The 24,545-nt window shown below is 51.6% G+C and overlaps 1 protein-coding gene and 1 long non-coding RNA gene across 3 annotated transcripts in view; both read right to left on the bottom strand.

Moving 5' to 3' along the window:
- Positions 1-1,342: 1,342 nt before the first annotated feature.
- The window catches only part of LOC122379995, a gene marked incomplete at its 5' end in the record, with an annotated part of 246,265 nt that continues 223,062 nt past the window's right edge, over positions 1,343-24,545 (bottom strand). Inside the window, 6 exons of the mRNA XM_043362728.1 lie at positions 1,343-2,428; positions 2,769-2,892; positions 22,183-22,335; positions 23,129-23,328; positions 23,570-23,711; positions 24,075-24,253. Coding sequence (XP_043218663.1) covers positions 2,090-2,428; positions 2,769-2,892; positions 22,183-22,335; positions 23,129-23,328; positions 23,570-23,711; positions 24,075-24,253 — 1,137 coding nt within the window. The remainder of the gene's footprint in view (positions 2,429-2,768; positions 2,893-22,182; positions 22,336-23,128; positions 23,329-23,569; positions 23,712-24,074; positions 24,254-24,545) is intronic.
- On the bottom strand, positions 3,456-21,305 carry LOC122379975. Of its 2 annotated transcripts, none has more exons than XR_006256260.1 (3): positions 21,211-21,305; positions 7,638-8,217; positions 3,456-3,945 (listed from the first exon to the last, which is right to left on the bottom strand). It is a non-coding gene; the product is annotated as an uncharacterized LOC122379975 (long non-coding RNA). The 2 variants fall into 2 exon arrangements; XR_006256261.1 differs by having other exon boundaries at positions 7,638-8,220; positions 21,211-21,269.

The raw sequence follows: 24,545 nt of genomic DNA, 5'->3' as shown, positions 1-24,545 counted from the left end.
CTTGGGGTGTTTCACGCTGAATGTTACTTTTAAATAGCTTTTAAAAGACATGGACTATTCACATGCTAAGAATTCATTTTTTATTTTATTGCGAAACTACTGGGGCTTGCTTTGAGGCTTACCTCCGCCCGAGTCCGGTCCCTTCTGTAAGCTGTTCTGTGCGTTTTGTCGGTTCTTCCTCGGTCTGATCTGCTGTCTGGTCACTATAACGATTGCTGAGCGGTTGAGTCACGCGCCACTCCTACCATTTATCGCCAGTTGACAGCTGGGCAATCGCTCGGCAGTTCGCACTTACACAAACTCGAAATGCTTTACGGAAAGTAACGCACTGTATCGGAATGAACATCAACGCTTTTCTGCGCTGTGTGATTGAGAACATCCTATCACAAGCGATATCACGGGACTCATCATTCATACCGGGATATTACATGCAGGGGCAGCTAATCATTGGCGGATCTGAGCGCTGATCGAGTTCGTCGCCCTCTCTGCTCAGCATGTGGTCTCCGGAGTCCGTTATATCTAGCCCAGCCTGAGCAGACGGGTGGGAAGTGTATCCGGTTTCTCGTTATATCTGGTGTATGTGGTCTCCAGCGTCCTTTACCTAGCTGGTGGATGTAGTCCCCAGTGTCAGCTATATCTAGACCAGTCTGAGCAGACAGGACGTTGTGGTTTCCGGTATCCTTTCTCTGGCCGACCAGTCTGTGGCGATACTCTGAGTCTGTTGTCACTCTCCACTGATCCATGTCAGCAGTACTCAGAGCACGGTAGATGGCCGAATCACCCACAGCCGAGCACACCACCCAGGCTTTTGGTACAGCCAAGAACGGTGACGTCACCAATTTATGACGCAGGCGAACGACAGGCTGTAAACGCGGCAGCCGCCTTCAAATGATCGTAAATTTGTCGCCGGAGGATTTGAACCAGAATTTATGTAAGCTCTTCCTCAAAGTTTTACTGCGGCTGACCTGCAAAAGTGATACTTTTATGACTTTTCTGACCTTTTGCGTGAAAATATAGCCGAGTAGGCGGGAAAACACTGAAATCATCTCGCATTCAATGCGCGAGCTGCGCACGGTGGCGGCTCACCCGTGACAGATCCGCGCCTCTCCGGAGATGGAACTGACCTCCAGTGCGACCGACTGGCCCTCTCTGCCGAATCAGGTGCGGACACGGGCCGAGAGCGGGCCCATACGCACACAGGTGGTCAGGTAACCGGGGCAGAAACGAGCCACTTCGGAGGCCACGTGGACTTTGGTCGGACCACCTACAGCATGTACGTGTTTATTTTCCATTTGGTCGTCCCAGAGTCACCGAGTGTAGCACCGGACATCAAACACCGATAGTCTCCACACGTCTTTTATTATTAAAACAAACGACTGAAAGCATTTATATGCATGCCTGGGAGGTGGAGGCACCGCATTCACTAGTGCGCTGCTCTCAGCCGGAGCCAGCGCCGGGACATGCACCGGGCTCGTACACGCCCCTCGGATAAACCTCTGTATTGGCCAACATCGTCATCATCACACCCCCTATCCTACCCAACGTCAGATAAGCGGGTCGGGGACTGGGCAGCTACCGCGCGTGGGTTACCTACCCACGAGAACACCTCCGCTGATAAAACTAGCGTCAACAAACATGCGCCCGAGGCAAACAAGGACTCGCCCCAGCGGCCGCGATCAGGCGTGTTTTTGGCATCGCTAATGGTACCCTTTGGCGCAGTCCCAGGCGCCGGGGACTTTGCTAGGCCCCTGAGACTGGCACGGAGCTGGGATATGGGCTATGCTGAACTAGTGGCCTGTCTCCGTAACGGCCCAGACCTGGGCAGGTGGCAGCACCACCTGTTTCCACCCCGGCCGGCAGGTGGCAGCACGTCAGGCCCACCCAGGAGAATCCGGGACCCTCAGTGAACGGCGGTGACCGGCAGAGACCCCCAGTGACCCTCAGTGACCGGCGGCGACCCTCGGTGACCGGCGGTGACCCTCAGTGACCGGCGGTGACCCTCAGTGACCGGCGGTGACCCTCAGTGACCGGCAGAGACCCTCAGTGACCGGCGGCGACCCTCGGTGACCTCCGGAGGCTGCGCGCCGCCTCAGGTGGCCTGCTCTAGCCGGCGCGCCAGGGCCGGGCCGTCCTCTGGAATGACAGAGCGGAGCAGGTCAGCGGCGCCGGCCGGGCCCTCGTCCTCCTCTGCCAGCGTGGACTCGTTGGTGAAGCGGCGCCCCAGGCGCGGCCCCGAGCCCACCGAGCAGTCGCTGAAGCCGCTGTCGCTGCGCTCGCTGTAGATGGAGGCGCGCTTCTGCTGCAGCAGGCCGCCGGCCGGCGCCGCCAGCAGGCCGCCCTCGCGGCTGGCGCGGCGCGACTGGCTGGCCCGCCGCGCCGGCAGGCTGGCGCTCATACGGCCCAGCGCCCGGATGGCGTTACCGGTTTTCTACAGACGGCGGGGAGGGAGAGGGCCGTTAGATCGGGGATGGAGGGGCGACGGCGCCGTACACCCGTCACTGGGGGCTCTAGAGACACGCATGCGGTCCGGCTACAGGGAAAAACACGCAAAACTCAAAACAAGTTGAAGGAAAAATGTTGTACGACAAAGAAAGAAAGAAAACCTCATGAGCAATACACAAACAGCTCGTCTGCAAAACAAAACGAAACAAAAAGAAACCAGAAGCACTATGCTAAAAGCATTCATGTTATCACTGTTACCATCTAAAGTACAAGAAACTGAAAGCAAGTTTCTTGTGCTGCTTCCAGCCAGTGCGAGCCGCACGCACCTGCCACTTTCTCCTGATGATGAACTTTTTGAGTTTTTCCTTGGAGAGGACGGTGGTTTGGGCTCCTCGGTGGCCGGTCGTCAGCCAGGGGTGGGTCAGCGCGCGGCAGGCGCTCATCCGCTCCCTGCCGACCGGGCGCACAGTCAGCACACGGTCACACACATACACACACCGTCAGCTGCCGTCCGGGCGCACAGCAATCAGCACGCGGTCCACACACACATACACACACCGTCAGCTGCCGCCCGGGCGCACAGTCAGCACACACACAGTCAGCTGACGGTCCGAGCGCACATCAATCAGCACACGGTCCACACACACATACACACACATGTTTGTAAGGTGCGGCATAGTGGTGCCCATGTTGATTTACAGCGGAGTGGGGTCCGACTTTAATTTTTTATTTGTTGTGCTAGAATAAATTTGGTTACATGGTCATGCTTCTCTTGGGTTACCGATTCAGATTGCATACTTCTTAACGGGATCAATGTGAAATTGGACGATGTTAAAAACGCAGCTTAGTGGGGCCCGGGCTGTATGACGTATTAATGACGTCATACATCGGTCCCCACTTCGCTGGGTATGACAATACACACTTATATACATACATATTAGAGTTACGAATTTCATCAAAAATAGAAGCCAAGGTCACACCCAGCACCTCGATTTCCTATCAAAATACTTTGCAACACTTCATGCTATATATTATCAAATATCAGCCACTCAAGTCAGCATACATGATCAAATGATGATAGGTATTGGATGGCAAGCTAAGGGCAATAAAAAACATCACCAGGAGCTGTGTACACCGTATTTCACCACCATAGGCATCTTTGTCACCACACCTTCGCTTCGATGAATATAGGCAATTAACATTAATGTAGGTATGCCTAAACCTTGAACCTGAATCTCGGCTAGCCGCAGTCAACGGTGGCAGAGCGCAAGTGGGCGTGGGGCGGTGGCACCTTATGGACGGGCGTCTTGGCGAGCGAGTGGCGGCATCGGTGGCGGTGGACGGCCATCTTGGCGCACGGCAGCAGCGAGCGGCTGTTTTGGTAAGCACTCGTCGGGCAGCTGGACGGGGTCGGAGCTGGCTAGATTCGCCAGCCGGAACTGATGGTCGTCCGACGCCGTCTTCAGCACAACCACAGACAGACTCGCTGTCCAGCGCCTCCGTCTGGTATCACACAGGGGTGGGGCTGTGTTATAATACAGGCTGGCACAGGGGAGTAGTTAGGTCAAATACCGACTTGACACGAGGGAGGCGGCTGGGTCGAACATCGAGCTGACAAGGGGTGGGGGCTGGGTCAAATACCGACCTGACAAGGAGAGGGGACTGGGTGAAAGAACAAGCTGACACAGAAGAGAGGCTAGGTCGAACACCGAGATGACACGTGCAAGTAGTTAGGTCAAATACCGACCTGACACGAAGGAGAGGGCTGTTTATTTGTTTGTTTGTTGGGGGTTAGGGGCGCGCCGACTGCAAGGTCATTTTGCGCCCATAACGGAGATTTTAAATGCGTCTTAAGTTACTTACTAATTTATATTTGATGCTTAGGAAATGAAAGTAACGGGGAAGTTGGCTGCGCGGATAAAGGAAAATAAGCCATCGTTATGGATCCAGCGCGAGTTGTCTGAGATAAAATTTAAGAGAGTCACTGTGGGCACAGGATGCCCGAGGTGGTGTGACCGCATCCGGGAGAGCCGGCGGCACGTCAGTCAGCAGAACATGGGCCACTGCGAGTTGCTCCCCACAGTGGATACATGAAGGGGGCTGGGGCGAATACCGAGCTTTCAACGCAAAGGTTGTTACTCGACAGCCGAACAGGGAATGCTGGAGAGTCAGTCACCGCAGGAGTCAAAACAGAAGGGAACTGATATTATAGTTCGTTTTTTTAGTTCGACCCTCACTGTATTTTGAACAGAGCACGAGAATCGCTTACTGAATTACTGAAAAACTAGTTGGCGCACACTTATTTCATAGACGATCAACTTCATTTAAAATGATTCCTAACTGGCGCCCATTTCCTGCAGATTTACAGCTCGTATTCGCCCATATTTAAAACTCAAAAGTGATAGATAACTTGTCTAGAATTATAACTGAATCAAATATTAAATCGCAAGACATTTGACATGACGCTATACCATCACGGGCGTCGCCACCGGGGGAGCCAGCAGGGGCCGGGCACCCCAACTTTGCTTGAGTTGGGAGAGGGGGCTGGCCCTCACAACTTTTTTGTTCTGGGCCTCGTTTCATAAAGCTCTGCCGTAGCTTACACTTTTCCATAATTAACGCCCTTTCAAACTACGGAGCGCAATAGAAGCGGTTACCAGTGTCTAAAACTATCTAATTTAGAAGAGAATCTAAATTAATTTATTAACGACATGACGCAATTAACCACATTGCATCATGTCGCATATCATTCGTTTCGGCTGATTACAAAGAACACAATAACGCCTTTTTGAAGCTCTAGCCTCATTGTGTGCTAAATTATTAGCAAAAACGTAGTTTGACCTTATTTGACCTCAGACGACCCGACCTGTGTTTTTTTTTTCAGCAAACAAACACCAATTTCATCCTCAATTGAGCTAAACTGAGGGATTACAATACAAAAACGCTAAAATGGAGCATATTTTTTACAATTGGAGCTATTAGGACAAACTTTCTTAGAATTTGTCGTGACCTCTAGATGACCTAAAGTCAACCGAACTTCACAAACCTGGATGTACGTTATACAACTCGGTAAGCTGTGCATACCCTGCCAGTTTGAATCAAATTGATGGACAACTCGAGATTTCATTGACAAAATAGCGTATTTTCAGTGCCATTTTGACCATGTAGGGTAAGGTGCCTAATTAGCGACCCCCTTAATTTGAACTGTCATTGCTCTGTGGGTGCCACTGTGTGACTGGCTTGATTTTCGGAGGGATCGTTCATTTTTCTATTAAAATATAATCATTTTCTGCCCCAATATTTACTAACTTATTTGTAGTGAGCATTTTGGCAAACCATTGCAAAAAAAACGCTAATAGGGAACTCTTCCCGATTAGCGACCGGGGAGGGTCGCCAATAAGTCTATGGGTTTCCCCATATTAAAAATGGCAAAAAATGCGACGCCTGAAAAGATCAAATATGATCTCAAAAAGGTAACCTATACGCAAAGCACTCAATAGCTCGAACAGGAACGTTTATCCAACACATTTACGTAAGTAAAAACTGATCACGTGATCCACCGAAGGCGAAAAGAAGGCGGAAACCCAAATTTTGCAGGCTATCTTGTATGATATTCCAGGTCCGCGCTGAATTCGGCACCCCTGCAGTCGGTGACGACATTTGGCATCCCCTGCCACACATTGCGAGCTTCAGCAACACCTCATTTTCATTTCTCTCTTTTCCCTTTCTTTCCCTTCTTGAGCTATTTGCGACCATGCCAGGCGCAAATAGGAAATATGAGTTGCGACATATTTTTAACCGCCATGCTGTGCACAGTTGAGCGATTCACTATGGGAAAACGGTTATCAATTAAAAAAGGAATGTCGATTCAGAATAAAAAAGGTGCATCATCCTAATGTGCATCGCTTTTCATCAGAGAGGGCTCAAACACACACGTTTTGGATAAGAAACTCGTCATTTTTACTTAAACGCACCTGAAACGTCCCACCAGAAACATCGACGACCGGAAAATAATTTAATTTGATAACCAAAGTATGGCTGACCTTCTGACGATGTTTTTACCCCGTTTTCTCCTGCCAGTTTTTCTGTAGGGAGGTGGGTCGCAAATCGGAAAGGGTCGCTAATTAGGCACCTTACCCTACCGGTTTTTGTGACCATGTGACCTGACCTGAAGCCACTGGAACACAAAACTCCCAGGACACGTGTCAAATGGCTGCTCCAAGTTGAGTTTGAAATTTGGTGGCGTTAAGTCCTGCGGTTCTTACGCTATGAACGATAAACTTAGCGATTCCGTTGCCGCTTATATAGTCAAATTTTACCCTGCATTGTACCGGTTTCGGTGACCTGGTGACCTGACCTAAAATGATAGACCTGAAATTATCAGGGAAGGTGCGAAAAGGTTGCCTCAGACGGCATGCAAAATTTAGCAGCGCAACGCGCTGCCGTTTTTATGTTGTTCGCGAAAAACACTAGGGGGTTGCATCAACCCCCTCGCCCTGCGAGGGTTAAAGGGAATTGTTTCTTTTCCTGACTTTTTTGCAATAGATTTACGAATGTTTATGCTCAAAATAATCAGTAAAAAATAAAAACATATTTATAAAAAATATATATTAATATAGGCAGAACTATATTAAGCATAAAATATTGATTGACGCGGTCGCGGAAGCTTATTACGCGTTCACCAATCATATTCCGTAGTTCAAACCCATTGGCTGTACGCAGCAGGCTGATTGGCTGACGCTTAACTGGCTGCATTCTAAGGTACCTATTTCTTCAATTGAGGCACACTTTCCTCATAAAGGCTTTTTCAGGACGAGAAATGGAATCTCTTTGCCTAGGGTGATCGTTGGGGCGTAAAAGCTCCTGATTTGTGCTTTTCTCAGTTCAAGCTATGAAACTGCTATTCCAGTCGAAACCCCATGTTAAAAGTGAAGCATTTTCTTAAATGACCAGTAATGTGAAAAAAATAGGTGTATAAAAACTTTTGGGACACCCTGTAATTACCCAACGTCGCTGGCGGTACATGGTACGGTACACAATTGTCGCACAGCTGCTATACGAGGCTCGAGATTTCCCCACTAGCCCCACAACAGATGCACCAACTATCAGCCGAGCCATTTCAACATACACATCTGGGCGAACATGACCTAGCTTCCTTCGGTACCCTCCCCCCTCCCCCCACACACAGTACCCACCTGTTGAGCATCATCAGCTGAGATGTGGATCAGCGGTAGCTCTGTCCGCAGGTGCGTAGCTCCGGGGCCACTTCCGCCGCCAGCTGTTGATGTCGTTGTTGCTGTGTCCCCACAGCTACCGCCGTAGCCAATACAAGCCTCTTGTGGGCCTCGTAGCCGGCGGCTAAGGTCACCACCACGTCGTCGCGCTTGACATCGAGGGCCGCGCCGACGATGTTCCATAGCGCACACAGCCGAGGGCCGTAAAAGCACGGGCACTCCGGCAACACGTGCGCTTAGGTGTCCACTGCTTCACCGCAGACCAGGCGGCGGCCAGCTGGGCATTCATTGTCGTTACATTAGGCGAATTCGGACATTGATCTCCTCTCAATCCGGTGAAGATACTGCTCCGATCATTCCCAGTGGCCCGACCAGAGCTGATGAGTGTCAACAGCCTCCTCCCTGGTAGCGGCTCGGACCAGCGGTCCCCTATAACGATGCAGTACCAGCCAGTTGGACAGTCTGCTTGCCACCTCTCCCTGGTGGACCGCGCGACAACTCGCGGACGGACGTGAGAGTACGGACATCGACTTGGGATTGTCTGCTGGAACAGGCCAAACAAAATCATCATTATTGGTCAGAGGGTTGACTTCGCAGCCGAAAAAAAGGCGCTGTAAGTAGTCAGAACGGCGTCCTCACGGGATAGAATATAATCTGTCGCTGAGTGAAGGGCACCGCAACAGGACGGAGGTGAAACTTGGTAAAATAGTGACAAAAAATGTGTTTGTGTGAAGTGAGTTGTGGGGGGAAGGATGCATCGTTGGAAGACACCAGTGAGAGACACCGGGCTCCGACGGCGCACGGCGGCCCGGCCAAGCACACATCGTACACGAGGCAGCGTGGGTCGTCCTCGCACGGCGCAGCTAGCTGAGCCGTGCGAGGACGCCGTCGCTTGCAGTCGCACAAGAAGCCACCCACAAAAAGTGCATGTGATGTTACTTCCAGGTAGCACATGTGGTCAAATTATAAGTTCGCTTTGGTGCTAAGACCTTTGCTTGCGTTATTTTCCATCCAATCATGAATGGTATCTATTAATAAGATCTGATGACAAGTAGTATTGTCATGGGATAAACAATGGGAACTATTTTTAATTATATTCTTTTAGAATGCCTACACGTGTTTCGACAAAAAAAAATTCAAGCCTTAATATCCAAATGACATTATTTAAAACATTGGCCTAAATACACATCATGCAAGTCAATAAAGTGACATAACTGATAGTAAATTCCTTCGAAGAAACATGTCGCATTCTATGTCGCACCCCTGTACGCCAGATCCCTTTCAAGTAGCTGAGCCGCGTACCTACTGAGTTTCACTTTACTAACACTGCCGTTCAAAGTTGAAAGTGTAGAAATGAATGCTGCCTCTAAATCCTGTCTATGTTTCTTTTGGAACTCTTAACACAAAATTGAAGCTCCGTTCCAGTCTGGAAGGTGACCTGCCACGTCGACATGTTGTACAAAATACAAATGCATTAGACAGTCTATGATGCCTAAGATCGCTCTTGTGATCTTTTGTCCGCGTATCTTTGCCTCTAAATGTTTCACCTATGTAACTTTTATCGCATGCACCACACGGAATTTTGTAAATCACACTGCCCTGGTTCTCGGTGGCTTTCTTCTTTCTTGACTGAACGAGGTTCTTGACTGTCAGACCGACTGCAGATGAAATATTGAATGATCCTTCCACAAATCTTCCTATAACTTCAGCTTCCTTTGACGCCAGTATCAAGAGGTAGTTATTTTTGCCGTTTCTTCTTTCTCCTGCCATTCTTCGAATTTTGATCGCCTTCTTTTCTAAACCGCAAAGATCTCAAAGACTAGAAGCTCGCAAGTTTTGATGTCAAGGCGTTGTTTACCAACGTGCCTATAGCTGGGGCGACTCAAGGGCACTGGACCAGAACCCAGACATCATTCTGCCAGTGCCCAAAGCTGATTCCATTCGACTAGTACGTCTCTGTGTGGAGTTCGGCGCCCTAGAGTTCGAAGGCGCTGAATTCAAGCAGATTGACGGACTGGCGATGGGGTCACCTTTGAACCCGGTACTCGCCTGCATATTTAGGAAATATTAGAAGCAGATCACTTTCTACGCATAGCCGGAACCGATACTACCTGGTTCCGGTATGTCGACGACATCTTGATCATCACAAACAACGACAAGGATTTGATGTCTTTGCTTGGCCAGATCAACAACGTTCACCCAAAGATACAATTTACCTGCGAAGAGGAAGATAACGGTACGCTAGCATTTTTGGACACGCGTATCTGGAACCGTAGTAAAAAGGCGGCGTTCTCAGTTCACAGAAAGCCGACCAACAAAAAATGACCTAATTCACTTCTACTCAGCCCACAGAAGCCGAACAAAAACCGAAGTGGTAATTGGGCTTCTATCTACGGGCCTTTCGTATTTGCTCTTAACAGTTTATAGAACAAGAAAGTATTTATTAAGCTCAAGTACCACCAGGCCTCCTATATAAATTAGAGAAGAAAGTGATAAAAATTCGAAGAAGGGCAAGAGAAAGAAGAAACGGCAAAAAAAAAACTACCTCTCGGTACCGGCATCAAAGGAAGCTGAAGTTATAGGAAGATTTGTGAAACCAGTATAACGCCTTTTGGGGCGACTAACGGAGCGAGCGAGAGGGTGGGCCTTGCACGTGCGAAATTGCGAGGGGGTACCTCCAACTGACTTGTGCACGGCACCCTACTAACTGGTCTCTAGCGATGTGCCAAATTTGAGCACAATCGGCCCAGCCGTTCTCGAGATCTGGAAGCGGCACCCTGCACGTGCGCACGTGCAAAATGGGTCCCAACTGACTTGTGCACGGCACCCTACTAACCGGTCCCTAACCGTGTACCAAATTTGAGCGCAATCGGTCCAGCCGTTCCCGAGATCTGGAAACGACCCCTGCACGTGCGCACGTGCAGCAGCACCCCAACTCTGGCACATGTATATGCAGTGCCTAGTGGGTGCCTACCTACATGCCAACTTTCAGCGCAATCGGCCAAGTAGTTACCGAGATATTGCAACAATTACAAAAGTGACACCTCTTCGTTTTGCACGTGGCACGTGCATAAGGGGTCACCCACATGCATCGGGAATAGTCCAATACTTGGTAGAAGGAATGAAGCTACCCTACAAAAATTACCGCGTGTAAATCGGTCAAGTGGTTGCTGAGATATAAGCCTCGCAAAAGCGTGACCACGGCCGGCCGGCCGGCCGGCCGGCCGCTCATACTCAGAAATTTCCGTTAATCTAAGGAAAGACTACGCTCGCTTCGCTCGCTCCGTAATGATCATTCAATATTTCATCTCCAGCCGGTCTGCCGACCAAGAACCTAGTTCAGTCAAGAAAGAAGAAAGCCACCGAGAGCTAGGGCAGTGTGATTTACAAATTCCGTGTGGTGCATGCGATAAAAGTTTCATAGGTGAAACATTTAGAGGCATAGATGGCACAAGAGCGATCTTAGGCATCATAGATTGTCTAATGCATTTGTACAGCATCAGGCACATACCCATGATTTTGCCCAGAAGGGGCCACCTGCTCTCAAAGAGCCCACTGGTCATCCGGGGGACCCCTGCCAACTCAGACAGGGGCAGTGGCGGCGGAACACCTTCAATTAAGGGGGGGGGGGGGCACTGCCGACTTTTGGTTCCATTCTTTCCATGGGCTAATGTTAAAATGCCATAATCAAGGGGTGGCACGGTGCCCCCCGTTCCGCCGCCTATGGCAGGGGGCGTGCCCAGAACCTTTCATGGGGGGCTGGGTACAGTGGGCCCAGTCGTCCCTTGCAGACGGGCCCATCTGTAACGGTCTTAGTCCTAAGAAAATGTGGAAAATTGGAAGTCGAAAACGTCATTTTGCCTGAAAGGTATGCATAATATGCACATAGTTTTATGAGCGAGCGTAGCGAGCGAACGCCTCAGAGTCGCCGGTGTAGGTCCCTCGCACTGGTCTGGGGCGCTCAGAGGTGCCAGTGAAAGACCATCAGATGCAATGGTGTGGGGTCCTCACAGGCGCCGTTGTGGGGGCCTTAGGGCTTAGAGACACTGGTGGGGGCCATCATAGGCATGTGTGGGGACCTGGGCTGAAAGTTACTGGTGGCTCTTCATAGACCGACAAGGGACACTCAGAATCCGGCCAGAGTCGCTGGTAAATGCCGTCAGATGCGCTACCGGAGGGCTCTCAAAGGCGCCGGTGTGGGGGCTCTTAGAGCCGCAAATGTGGGCCTTCAAGAGGCACTGGTGTGGGGCGCTAAAGGCCGCCGTCCACTGCTTGAATATGCGCTGAATTTAACGTTGGGGTCTATGAGCTGCGCGCCGAATGCCGCTCAGCGCCGAAAGCGCGATTCAGCTGATTATTTGCCGGCTGTTGGGCGTCGAATCATGCGCTGACGACTCAAGATTACTTTACTTCTGACGACTTAAACTACTTCAAGTTTTCAGTGCGCACTAGGCATGGATGATTATGCGCAAAATACGCTCCTAACCAATGAACGGCGACCTTTAGAGGTGGCGGTGAGGGCCTTCGCAGGCGCCGTTATGAGGGCACTCAGAAGCACTGGTGTGGGTCGTGGGGCCATAACATACGGATGTGGGGCTCTTACTGATCCCTCATTGGCCAGCTAGGCCATCGGAGGCCGGCAAAGGTTCCTCAGAAGCGAGTGTGGGGCCCTTCTGGAGATAAGTGTGGCTACATTAGAGCCCACGAGTTGCTCTCTCAAGCCCTGCCGCGTCCTTTTCAATTGAAGGATGGTCAGCGTGGACCCTCTGCCGCCAATTGACACCATAGGGCCCCTCGGGCCCGATGGAACCTAAACCCGATAACGGGCACATGCCCACTAGCCCCCTGGCTATGCCACTGAATCCAAGTGATCAGGGACCCCCTTAATCAGGGGCGTCTCAGGTGACTAGGGGACTTTCAATTGACCAGATCCCACTAAGTGACCAGGGAACCCTCTTATCAACAGGGGACAGTTACATCAGGGGCACCTCGGGTAACTAAGGGCCTTCATATGGCTGCAGGGGCCTTGCAGATAACCAGACACTTCCCGGTTAAACACGGTCCATCAAGTGACCGACCAGGGTTACTTCAGATCACTGCCCAGTGGCCAACCAGGTGATCAGAGGCCCCTCAAGTAAGTAGGAATCATCATATAATCAGGGGCCCATCAAATAACCAGGTACCCCTCAGATAGCCAGGAGCCCCTCATATTCAGGGGCCCTATGTGGCTAGGTGGCCCCTCAGGTGACCAGGAGGTCCCTCAGCTGACCAAGAGGCCCATCAGGTAACCAGGGGCCCCTCAGGTGACAAGGGCCCCTCAGATAGCCAGCCAGGGGCACCATATATGTGACCAGGGGGCCCTAATGCGACCAAGAGGCTCTTCAGGTGGTCAGAGGCCCTCAGATAAACAGGGGGCCCTCAGGTGACCAGGGGGCCCTCAGATGGTCAGGATCCGCTCAGATGACCAGGGGGTTCTCAGGTGACCAGTGAGGTAACTAGGGGGCCCCTCAGGAGATCAGGGGCTCATCAGGTCACCAGGGGCCTCTCAGGTGACCAGTAAGGTAATCAGGGGCCCCTCAAGTGACCAAGGGGCCCCTGAGGTGACCAGGACCCCTCAGATGGCCCAAGGGCCCCTGAGGTGACCAGGGGACCCCTCAGGTAACCAGTGGCCCTCAGTTAGGATGGGGTGCTGTGGGCTCGTCACTGTGACGGAATCCCTCTTCGATATTTTTTTCTTTCGAGTAAAAGACGTTCTGTCTAGTATTGGAATTAAGGCACGGGGATCCAGCACGCCTTCGGCGTGCAGGTTCACCAGAGTTATCCCTGGACCGCAGCGGCCCCCTCGCGCCTTCGGCGCTCAGGGGGGGGGGGGGGGCATGGCCCCCGTGGCCCCCCTTGGGTACGTTACATACCTACTGTACAGCATGTCGACGAGGCAGGTCACCTTCCAGACTGGAATGGAACTTCAATTTTGTGTAAAGGGTTGCAAAAGAAACAGACAGGCTTTAGAGGCAGTATTCATTTCTCCGTTTTTAACTTTCAATGGCAATGTTGGTAAAGTGAAACTCAATAGGTAGTAGGTACACGGCTCAGCTACTCGTAAGGGATCTGGCGAACAGGGGTGCGACATAGAATGCGACATGTTTCTTCGAACGAATTTACTGTCTGTTATGTCACTTTATTCACTTGCATGATGTGTATTTGGGCCAATGTTTTAATTTTTGTCATTTGGATATTAAGGCTTGAAAAATGCATTTTTTGTCGAAACACGTGTAGCCATTCAGAAGAAAATATAATTAAAAATAGTTCCCATTGTTTATCCCATAATAATAATGATATATATAAATACGTTTAGCGCATTTACTTTAAAAAAATATATGAATTTTCTATTAAGTATAATTTCACAGGCCTGAACTTTCCACTCGCATGGTCCGTTTGGCAGCAGAATTTTACATTTTGCCACTGGCACCCAAGCCCAGATAGTACTTTCGGGGCTGAGCTGGGGTCGCGCAAGCAGCCGCTTCCGACGTCGCAGGTTCATATCCGGCTCCACATCCGGCTCCTGAACGCAGCCACAGGGATCGTGAGGCACCTCAACCGTGCACCCGACCAGACTGTCGTTCACGTAAAGCTGTGTGTTCCGTACAAGCCTGTCGCGATTTTCCTATGTTCTTCAAAATGCCGGCATTACTGTGACCTTCTTGATTATCACCTGTTTCTCCCTCTTATTCGCTGTCTGATGGTATTTTAACGTCGGTGTTGTTTAACTCTCTCCGTCCGTTTCCGTCTGCAGGGCGCGGCAGTCCAGTCCATGTGGGGCCCAGCCCATGTGTGGCCCTGACCGTGGTGCATACTTCCGACCCCGTTTGCATAGGCGGCGGAACGGGGAGGGCACCGGGGCACAGTGCCCCCCTTTGATTTTGACATTTTAACATTAGCCCTATGGGCGTTGCATGGAAAGAATGGGACCAAAAGTCGACAGTGCCCCCCCCCCCCTTAATTGAAGGTGTTCCGCCGCCACTGCATAGGCGTAGGAACAGGGGGGGGGGGGGGCCGGGGGGCCATGGCCCCCCACTTTCGGAGGTGGGGGGGCCAGCAATGTTAACTGCCCCCCCCCCACTTTTTGCTGACTTAAGTGTCTGTCTCATGTCTGTACCTAGGTACCAGTGCTACCACCCGGTAACTTGACAACAATTCAGCTTGCCTTTTAATGAAGATTACAAACAAACAAAAACAAAGATTCCCTTTTGTTTCTACAGCGTTATTGACCGCAATTTCCTTCACTCAATGACGGAAACCATATCAGAGACAAGACTGTGGGTCCTGGTGACAGCATTTTGTTGAATACGAGGCACGGGACAGCGAGCACGGAAAAGGTATAAGACAATACTAGCACGGTGCAGGAGAATGCGTATACAAACGACCAACGCTTGACCGGATCTGCTTGGGATCGGCATAGTTCGTCAAAGGCGTACTAGCTGGGTGCCAGGGTGACCATGCCCCCGCCTCGGCTCAAACAGGCTGGGGGCCAGCAATGTCTGTATCTGCCCCTTCCCTTCCACTTTCAGTGCAGTGGCGGTCGCAGAGGGGGGGATCAGGGCCATGCCCTTCCCCCCTCCAAAGGCTAATCAGGGGGCCATCATATCATTTGCCGCCCCCCCAAACAACCAATGGGCCCCCATGGGCGTATGGGGCTCTGGCCCTTATTCGATTGTCACGAGGCTCAAGAATCCCACGCTAGCTATTAACAGCTCCCAAGCCAGTCTTTGAGGGTCCTACACTGATATTGGAGGGCACTTCAGTGGCGGTCAAGCGCCGACATTGACCGCTGAGAACCCACATTGACCTCATTTGAGGGCCCCTAAACCGGCCTCAAGGGCCCAGTCGGCGTCTGAGGGCCTCACACCGGCCTCTGGTGGCCTCATTTCTGTCTCTGGGGTCCCAAGACTAACCTTTAGGTGCCTCTGAGGGTCCTGCACTGAATTCTGATTTCTGAAGACCCGATGCCGGCCTCTAAGGTCCGCATCGGCCTCTGAGGGTCAATCTTGGCCTTAAAGGTCCAACGCCGGCACATGCCGGTCTTTTAGGGCCCCACACTGACCTCTAAGGGCCCATGCTGGCCTGTAAGGACCCGTCATTAGCCTATGAGGGCATTGTACGGGATTCTGAAGACCTGATGCCGGCCTCTGAGGCCCATCTTTGTTTTTGAGGGTCTTCTGCTGGTCTCTGGGGTCCAACACCGGCCCATGCTGGTATTTTAGGGTCCCACATTGACCTCTAAGGGCCCCGCACTGGATTCTGAAGATCCTATGCCGGTCTCTAAGGGTCCGCATCGGCCTCTGAGGGCCCACCTTGGCCTTTGAGGGCCTTCCGCTGGTCTTTAGGTTCCAGGTCCCGCCCATGCCGGTCTGTTACGGCCCCACACTGACCTCTAAGGGCCCATGCTGGCCTGTAAGGACCCGCATTAGCCTCTGAGGGCCTTGCACTGGATTCTGAAGACCCGATGCTGGCCTCTGAGGCCCATCTTTGTTTTTGAGGGCCTTCTGCTGGCCTCTGGGGTCCAACACCGGCCCATGCCGGCATTTTAGGGTCCCACACTGACCTCTGAGGGCCCATGCTGGCCTGTAAGGGCCCACATTAGCCTCTGATGGCCCAAGTCGGCATCTAAATGTCTCATCCTGCCCTTTGCAGGCCCTGTACTGGTCTCTGAGGGCCTCAACCCTCACCGGCCGATGGGGGGGGCGGGTGCCGCCCCTCCATAGTTTTTTTTTTCGCGATAGCTCCGAACACGCCGGTGATAGAGAGCTGAAGCTTTGCATACCTGGCCTTTGAATCAAGCCGGATCTTTTGACGCCAACCGCATTTTCGGGTCAGATCAGGTCAAGGTCATAAGTGAACCTCTGCACGGTCTTCAGATGTCGCAACTTCGCAACGCCCTCACTGCCAGAGGAGATTTCACAGGGAAATGAACCTTGGAGGACCTAGTATCTATTAGGAGTTTGACAACTTGTACATCTCGGATTTTTCCTAAGGTCATTTTCGTGACCTCACCATTAGGTGTAAGTCAATGGGGATAAACTGAAAACTTTTTCTGGCGCCGTAAACGATCTTCAACTATCTCAAGCACACTGAATCTTTCATGCACTCCTTGCAAGGTTCGATGCGTCACTTTTGCAATGTTGACCTTGCGCGACGTCATTTATGAAGTTATAAGGGTCATATAAGTTTGTAGTCAATAACTACCGATCAAATTGAGCTAGCGAGTCGGGGAAGCCATCAATGGACTCAGGAAGACCTGCCGAATCGAATGATATGCGACATGACCTCCTTCGACCAATTTCGTGACCTAAGGGCGCTGACCTGACCGTGACCCGTGGTCAACACCCTCAGTTTACCTCACCCAAACAAAAAGTACATCATTCGACGCGCCTGGGAGAGGCGAACACGATGCTGGCAAAATTGCGGCTTTGCGGCCGTTTTTTGCGAAGTTATTCACCAAAAACGGAACCGTGCCTTGAGGCACTTGACCTGACCTCAGAGGTCACCGGTTGACCTAGAACCTTAAAATCGGGTATCGATCTCTGCGTCTTGTAACGGCGCACACGCTCGTTTTTCCGCGACGCGCTAGCTCAACCTGGGGCGCAACGGCGAGGGGGGTCGTACCCGCCCACCGCCCCCTCGGCCGGCGCGTATGTAGAAAACCTATAGGTCCGGTCCAGCGAGGGTTAAACTGGCCTCTGATGGCCCAGACCGACCTCTAAAAGTCCCACACCGGCCTCTGATAGTCAATCAGCCCAGTTGCAGTGGTCGCTGATATAAAACCTCTTAAAAACGTTATAGGTCTGGCTGAGCCTAGCTAGGCCGTTCATGCTGATTTTTATAGGTATATTGAAAAGACTCGCTTTGCACGTTTCACGCTTGCTCGTAATGAAAAAGTTGCTGGATGCCTCTGGAATTTGCATGGGTGCCAACGGCTGCGGAGGACAGGGGAACGCGTCCATCAGTTTGAGTTTATGGACGGGAGTCTCCCTGAAATTTTAACCAATTTTGTTTTTGTTTTTGTCTCGATTTTTTTAAACTCTGATCATGTTTGCGAAAACGAAGTGGCCGAAATCCGAGGAGAAATCGGATTTTGGGGGTAGGTTAGGTTTTGGACCTCTGGGACCTTGGCCCCCCCCCACTTTCGAAAACGTTCCTACGCCTATGCGCCACTGCCCGTTTCAGTTGTCACCAGAGTGTCGCTGGGGAGACGACCCGACCGAAGTTCTCTCCCCGGCATCGAACGAATATAGCTATAGCCGACAACCACGAGTATCTAGACGGTAGACCCGATTACCAAACGAGAAGCTGAGCTCGAAACCGAGCCAAAACGAACTCTGCAACGCTGTGTTATCGGCCCAGCCGGGCGTGCACGAGTCGCCGTGCAGACAGGGTGCTTGGGCCAGACAGGCGTCGTCCAGGACGCAGCGCGGGTCGGCGGCCGTGTAACCGGGCCGCAGCTCGCAGTGGCAGCTGTAGCTGGGCCGGGTGGCGGCGCTGCGCCTGTAGGTGCCCTTCCTGCGGTCCGCAGGGCGCGCCCAGTCGGCACGGGTCGCGCGGCTGCTGACACAGCGGCCCACAGCCAGCGATAACCGTGGCGGTACGGGACCGCAGCGGCCACCATAACAAGACCGCCACACTCCACACAGGTTAGCCTGCACGCAGCTCAAGTCGTCCAGAGAACGCGGCTGCAAGTTGCAGCGCGTCTGGCAGCTGCAGCTGTCGGCGACGCTACTGCGCTCGGCCCGGTGGCCAACCTGCCGATATTGGAGCGCCTCACCGTCCGCCCACGGGTTCAGAGGCTCGGCACCCACCAGTTGCGGCCGGAGCGAGAGTGCGTTCGCGTCGAGCACGCTGCAGCGGCCGCGCAGGTAGTACAACACGTGATGCTGGTTGTCACCAAAGATGGCCGTGTCAAGCCGCTGGCCCAGGCGCTGCCGCGATTACCGGTGCGCCGAGCCGGCCGAACAAGCACCAGCTAACGCCCACTGCGGCAAGTGGCCTGCAAACTGCGGAATGCACATCCCTCCACTCAACATCTTTTTGAGCATGAAAATCGTCCTTGTCCCAAGTGGCCCCCCCCCCTTCCCATAATGGACAGCTGCATCCGCCAGTTAGTTTTTGCTAATATCATAAAAAGGTAGATATTGGCCAGCCTCTGGCATCAGACACCAGCGCCCAGAAAAGAATGTACTTTAGGGGTCTGAAGCAGAATCAGTTGCAACTCGCAATTGTAATAATTTGGTAAAGCAGAGTCCTGATTGGTTCCAGTCCACTGAAGTTCTACACAGTCAGTCTGCAAGATTTATTTCACAATAATTACCTGTGAATTACACACAACACAAATGCTATAGGCAATGGGTGCCTTAGCACTGAGAATATTACCTTCTGAAGATGGAGAAAAAAGATAAGATATATGTTCTATGCAATTCAGAATCAGTAAAAAAAAAAATCAAGTTAGGAACTGCCCTTGTAAACAGGTACCTATACAATGGCACTTGGCTTGGCAACACAGACTCACAGTTAAACTTGGGTGATAAACAACCTACTTTATTTTCTTATTTTGGATTATTTTGGAGGAGATTTTATATTTTGGTAAAAACTGACCTACATTATTCACACAAAAACCATAGATAGGTATTCATTTCACTGAACATTATCTTCCATGTACAAAGACCCCGTTCAAAGCCAAAAGTTGGGTTTTTGTCCCCCAAACCCAAAAGACTCTGTGCGTAAAAGCAAATCTTGTCACCAACCCCAAAAGCGACTTCTCACTAAGGTAAGGTCAAAAGAGAAATTTGTCCCGAGTTCAAAAATTATTTGTCGCTAAGCCCACAAGCTGCTTTAGTCACTAAAATCCAAAGCTATTTTTCCTCTATGTCCAAAAGCAAATTTTGATCCTAAACTCAAAAGTAACTTGTCGCTATGCCAAAAAGCGGCATTTCCACAAAGTCAATTTTTTTGCTAAGCTGAAAAGCTGCTTCAGCCCCTAAAACCCATCAGCTATTTTTCTGCTATGCCCAAGAGCAAATTTGACTCAAAACCCAAAAGCGAGTAGTCGCTAAGCTCAACAGCGAAATTTATCCAAAGTAAAGAAATTATTTGTCGCTAAGTCAAAAAACTGCCTTAGCCCCTAAAATCCAAAAGCGACTTTTGACCCTAAACCCAAATGTAACTTCTCGCGAACTCAAAAATGACATTTGCTAAATAAAGTCAAAAAAATTATTTGCCGCTAAGCCAAAAAGCTGCTTCAATACCTAAAATCCAAAAGCGACTTTTCCGTTATGCCCAAAAGCAAATTTTGACACTAACCCCAAAACTGACTTGTTGCTAAGTTCAAAGGCGACAATTGCCCAAGTCCATAAAAGCTTGTCGCAAAGTTCAAAGGCTGGCTGCTTTTGACCCCAAAATCCAAGTGACCTTTTTCCATGCTCAAAAGCAAAGTTCATTTTTGTCCTTGTCGCTAAGCCCAAGTGACTTACCTACTGGTGGGTCAAGAACTTACTTTTGGCCCAAGACCAAAAAAGCAAGTTTGTGCGGTAGTAGTATACAGTGGTGGATCCAGCTCAGTTTTTTTTGGGGGGGGGGGCAAACCATAACAATTTATTGATTCTTTCCATGCCTCGTCCATAGGCGTAATGTTAAAGTTATGCCATTTGGGAGGGGAAAATGCCCATTTTGCCCCCCCCCCTCCCTGGATCCACCACTGGTAGTAGGTATAACAGGCATCATGCTTGTTCTTTTTTTGCAACCAAGGGGAGGTGCTGTAGGTTAGGATGTAGGTTGTGGGTTTCAGGTTGTAGGTGGTAGATTTTAGGTTGTAGGTTGTAGATAAGGTTAGGTTAGGTTTAGTTATTTTTGGTTTGGTTAGGCTTGATAAGAAAGCTCTCTGGGTATAGCGCCTCTCCTCGGTTGCAAAAAGGAGTGTGACGCCTGCTTTGCGACTAACGTTTGTGCAATATCAAACACCAAGCATTTCACCTAGATATTAGGTAATTTACAAATGTAATCCTGAGGCTTGATTCAAACGTTAGCAGGCACTAAATCTGGATACGATACCTACTACTAAAGAAAATACATGAATTGCGCCAGGATTTAACAAATTGCAAAAAATGGAACAGCCATTTCGCTCATTTTTGAAGAATAGTCATTCTTACAAGTAAAAAGAATTGTATTTATAGTAAGTTCTTGTTTTACTATTTTCTTGTAATATTCATATCATCCAGATAAATATTCAAATAAATATTTTCGATGTTACCTCTATTATGATAAGTAAAACATTCAAGCCGATAGGTAGGCATTTTCAGGCATTTTATAGGTATTTAGCAACTGCCGAGACCAAAGCGACGCGGGCAACAAAAGAAACCGTGGGGATAACGTCATTTTGAGTCATGAGATAGACATAAATGGTTTTAAGTACAAGGCATCTGCACATTTAACACTCAAAACAATTCAAATTAGCATTTTTATTGATAGACAATTGCCTAGATCTTACCGTCGAAATCGAAGTCGCCCAGCGCGCGAATGGCGGACTGGTAGTTGATAGAGCTGGACACCAGTACTTCTGGATGGGCGTGTTGTCATTTGAAGGTGCCTATTTACTACCTATTTAAAAACGCTAGGTATGAATTTGTTATTTTTCAATCTACCTGCCACCCAAAACCGAAAACATCAAAATATTTGCAATTGTACATGCAAAATACCTACCCATTCCATCATCACAAAGTACCATCTCTTTCATACGTCATCAATATGGCACAGCAGAAAGCTGAAATGCCCGGCGGATTTGTGTGAACGCGAGGGAAGTCACGTGACCTTGAGTCACACTCTTTATGGCAAAATCCAGTAAAAAGGGGCCCATCTGATATTTATACAGACGTTATATTACGACATAAGGAAGGCGTTGTGATGCTCAGCATAGTGGTGCCCGATTTTCGGGCACCACTATGCAAACGGGCACCACTTCGCGTAGGTGTATCGGACAAAGGGCACCACTACGCTGGTCTTACAAACGCACACGGTCAGCTGACGGTCCGAGCGCACAGTCAGAACACAGTCAGAACACAGTCAGCACACACACAGTCAGCTGACGGTCGGAGCACACAGTCAGAACACGGCTGCACATACTGACAGGTGAGAGCCAATTAAAAAACATACACAATTTCGGAAACTGAAAACCGTCAACAAATCACCCAAAATTTGAGCGAGGCGAGTTGACAGCCTGATACGTTTATCTAATTCGTCACCTGCGGAAGCAGTGCTACGCAGCCAACAATCGTCCTAGTCCATCCGTCCGTGGGGCCCTCCCACACCTGTACATACGTCCCAGTGGGGTCGTATCGCACCCAACCGTGCCAGCGGCCCCTCCCCGCCCCCCCCGTTCCTCCGGCCACTGCCCCGTCCCCGTCCCTCCGTCCCGCGGTGCCTCCCCCGTCCCCCCGTCCCTCCGTCCCGCGGTGCCTCTCACGTTTGTCGCTTTCTCAGCAGGCTCGTGATGAACTCCTTAGCCGCGTCGGACACGGCGTCGAACGCGTCGTCATCGAAATCGAACTCGGCGCGCGTGATGTTGGCGAACGTTTCGGCGTCGTTGTCGCCCATGAACGGGGAGAGACCCGACAGACTGAGGGAACAGGGCGGTCAGCAGACGGCGGGGAGAGACCCGAAAAACTGAGGGGAGAGGGCGGTCAGCAAACGGCGGGGGACAGCCTGATACCTCGGGACAATAAACAATGCCAGCGATACTAGCTGAACACAGAAACTACCCAACCCCCGTACACCCTGACTCCCTGCCTCATCAGAACACCCTGACTCCCTGTCTCATCAGAACACCCTGACTCCCTGTCTCATCAGAACACCCTGACTCCCTGTCTCATCAGAACACCCTGACTCCCTGTCTCATCAGAACACCCTGACTCCCTGTCTCATCAGAACACCCTGACTCCCTGTCTCATCAGAACACCCTGACTCCCTGTCTCATCAGAACACCCTGACTCCCTGTCTCATCAGAACACCCTGACTCCCTGTCTCATCAGAACACCCTGACTCATCAGAACACCCTGACTCATCAGAACACCCTGACTCCCTGTCTCATCAGAACACCCTGACTCCCTGACTCATCAGAACACCCTGACTCCCTGTCTCATCAGAACACCCTGACTCCCTGTCTCATCAGAACACCCTGACTCCCTGACTCATCAGAACAACCTGACTCCCTGTCTCATCAGAACACCCTGACTCCCTGTCTCATCAGAACACCCTGACTCCCTGACTCATCAGAACAACCTGACTCCCTGACTCATCAGAACACCCTGAGTCCCTCTCAGAACACCCTGACTCCCTCTCAGAGCACCGCAAGACCCCGCCTCTCGGAGCACCCCGACCAGTGCTGCGCCGCCGGACTGGCTGCTACTCACAGGATGTAGCAGATGACGCCCAGACTCCACATGTCGCTGCGCAGACTGATGGGCTCGAAGTTGATGATCTCGGGCGGGATGAACTCGGGAGTGCCGAGCATCACCCGGGTCGGCTCCGACTCGCAGTACTGGCGCGCCAGGCCAAAGTCGATTATCTTGATCATGTGAGACGACTTGGTGATGCACAGGATGTTCTCCGGCTGCGAGAGACGGGCAGCACAGGTTAGCAAGGCTCCGTGAATGGTGGGACTTTGGTGGCCAAGTGGAGCTCGGTCAGATTATGAGGATGCCAATTACTAGCACTGCAATGGGCCAGGGTGGCCTGGAGCGGTGGCGTGGCGCTCACAGAGCGCTGGCAGACCGGACGGGGCTCGATCCGAGCTCGGCCTACCTTCATGTCGAGATGCTCGGCCTACCTTCCTGTCGAGGTGCTCGGCCTACCTTCATATCGAGGTGCATGATGTTGTTGTCGTGCATGTAGCGCACCCCGCTACAGATCTGCTGCATGAAGAGCACACACTCGTGCTCTGTCAGCGTGAAGTCGTCGGCCACCACGCGCTCAAACAGCTCCCCGCCGGAGACGCTGTCGGAACACACAGTCAGGTAATGCACGGCGGGGAACAGCTACTCGGTGTCAGAGCAAGCATCAACAGTCACGGCGGGGAGCGGCCTCAGTCGGTACAGACAGTCGGATAACGTACGGCTTCACACACCGCCCGAACAGCCATAAACAGTACGGCCGGGAACGCAAAGCTGAATTAGCGCACCTACTCGGGAACTTAGCAGTTACTCCCTGACAGTAAGCCACGGTACTCAGCAACACTGCCTCACTCCCTGGCAGCAGCCCCCCCCCGCACAGACAGGACGGCGGAACTGCTCACCCGACCCCCCCCCCCCCTTCCCCCGGCGGCCGCGCCACGCCCGCCAGGCGGCGGCGGGCACTCACTATTCGAGCAGCATGATCATCTGCCGCCCGTGGTCGATGGCGGCGGCCAGCTGCAGCAGTTTCGGGTGGTCCAGCTGGTTCATGATGGCGATCTCCTCGCCCACCTTGGCCCGGTCCGCCAGCTTGATGCACTTGATGAACTTGGCCGCGAACCGGTTACCGGTGCTCCTCTCCACCACCTGGGGACGGGAAGGAGGGTGGGGCGTCAGCAGCCCGCGGGACAGGGGCGCGGAGCTCCGTCAGCAGCCCACGGGACAGGGGCGGGGAACTCCGTCAGCAGCCCGCGGGACAGGGCGGAGGGGGGAGGGTCAGCGGCCCACGGGACGGGCGGTGGACGGGACGAGGAACGTCCGCCGGCAGCGCGACAGGCGCGGGACAGCCCAAGCACGACGGTGGCGCTGCCGCAGCAGTCATGCTTAACAGAGCTCGAACCATTTTAAAATCCGGCAAACAGTGAAAATTTGTTAACGC

This window comes from Amphibalanus amphitrite, unplaced genomic scaffold (genome assembly GCF_019059575.1).
Source record: "Amphibalanus amphitrite isolate SeventyFive unplaced genomic scaffold, NRLGWU_Aamphi_draft 000088F_arrow, whole genome shotgun sequence".
Taxonomy (NCBI): domain Eukaryota; kingdom Metazoa; phylum Arthropoda; class Thecostraca; order Balanomorpha; family Balanidae; genus Amphibalanus; species Amphibalanus amphitrite.
Note: the sequence above shows the minus strand (reverse complement) of the source record. Positions and strands in the feature narration are given on the sequence as shown.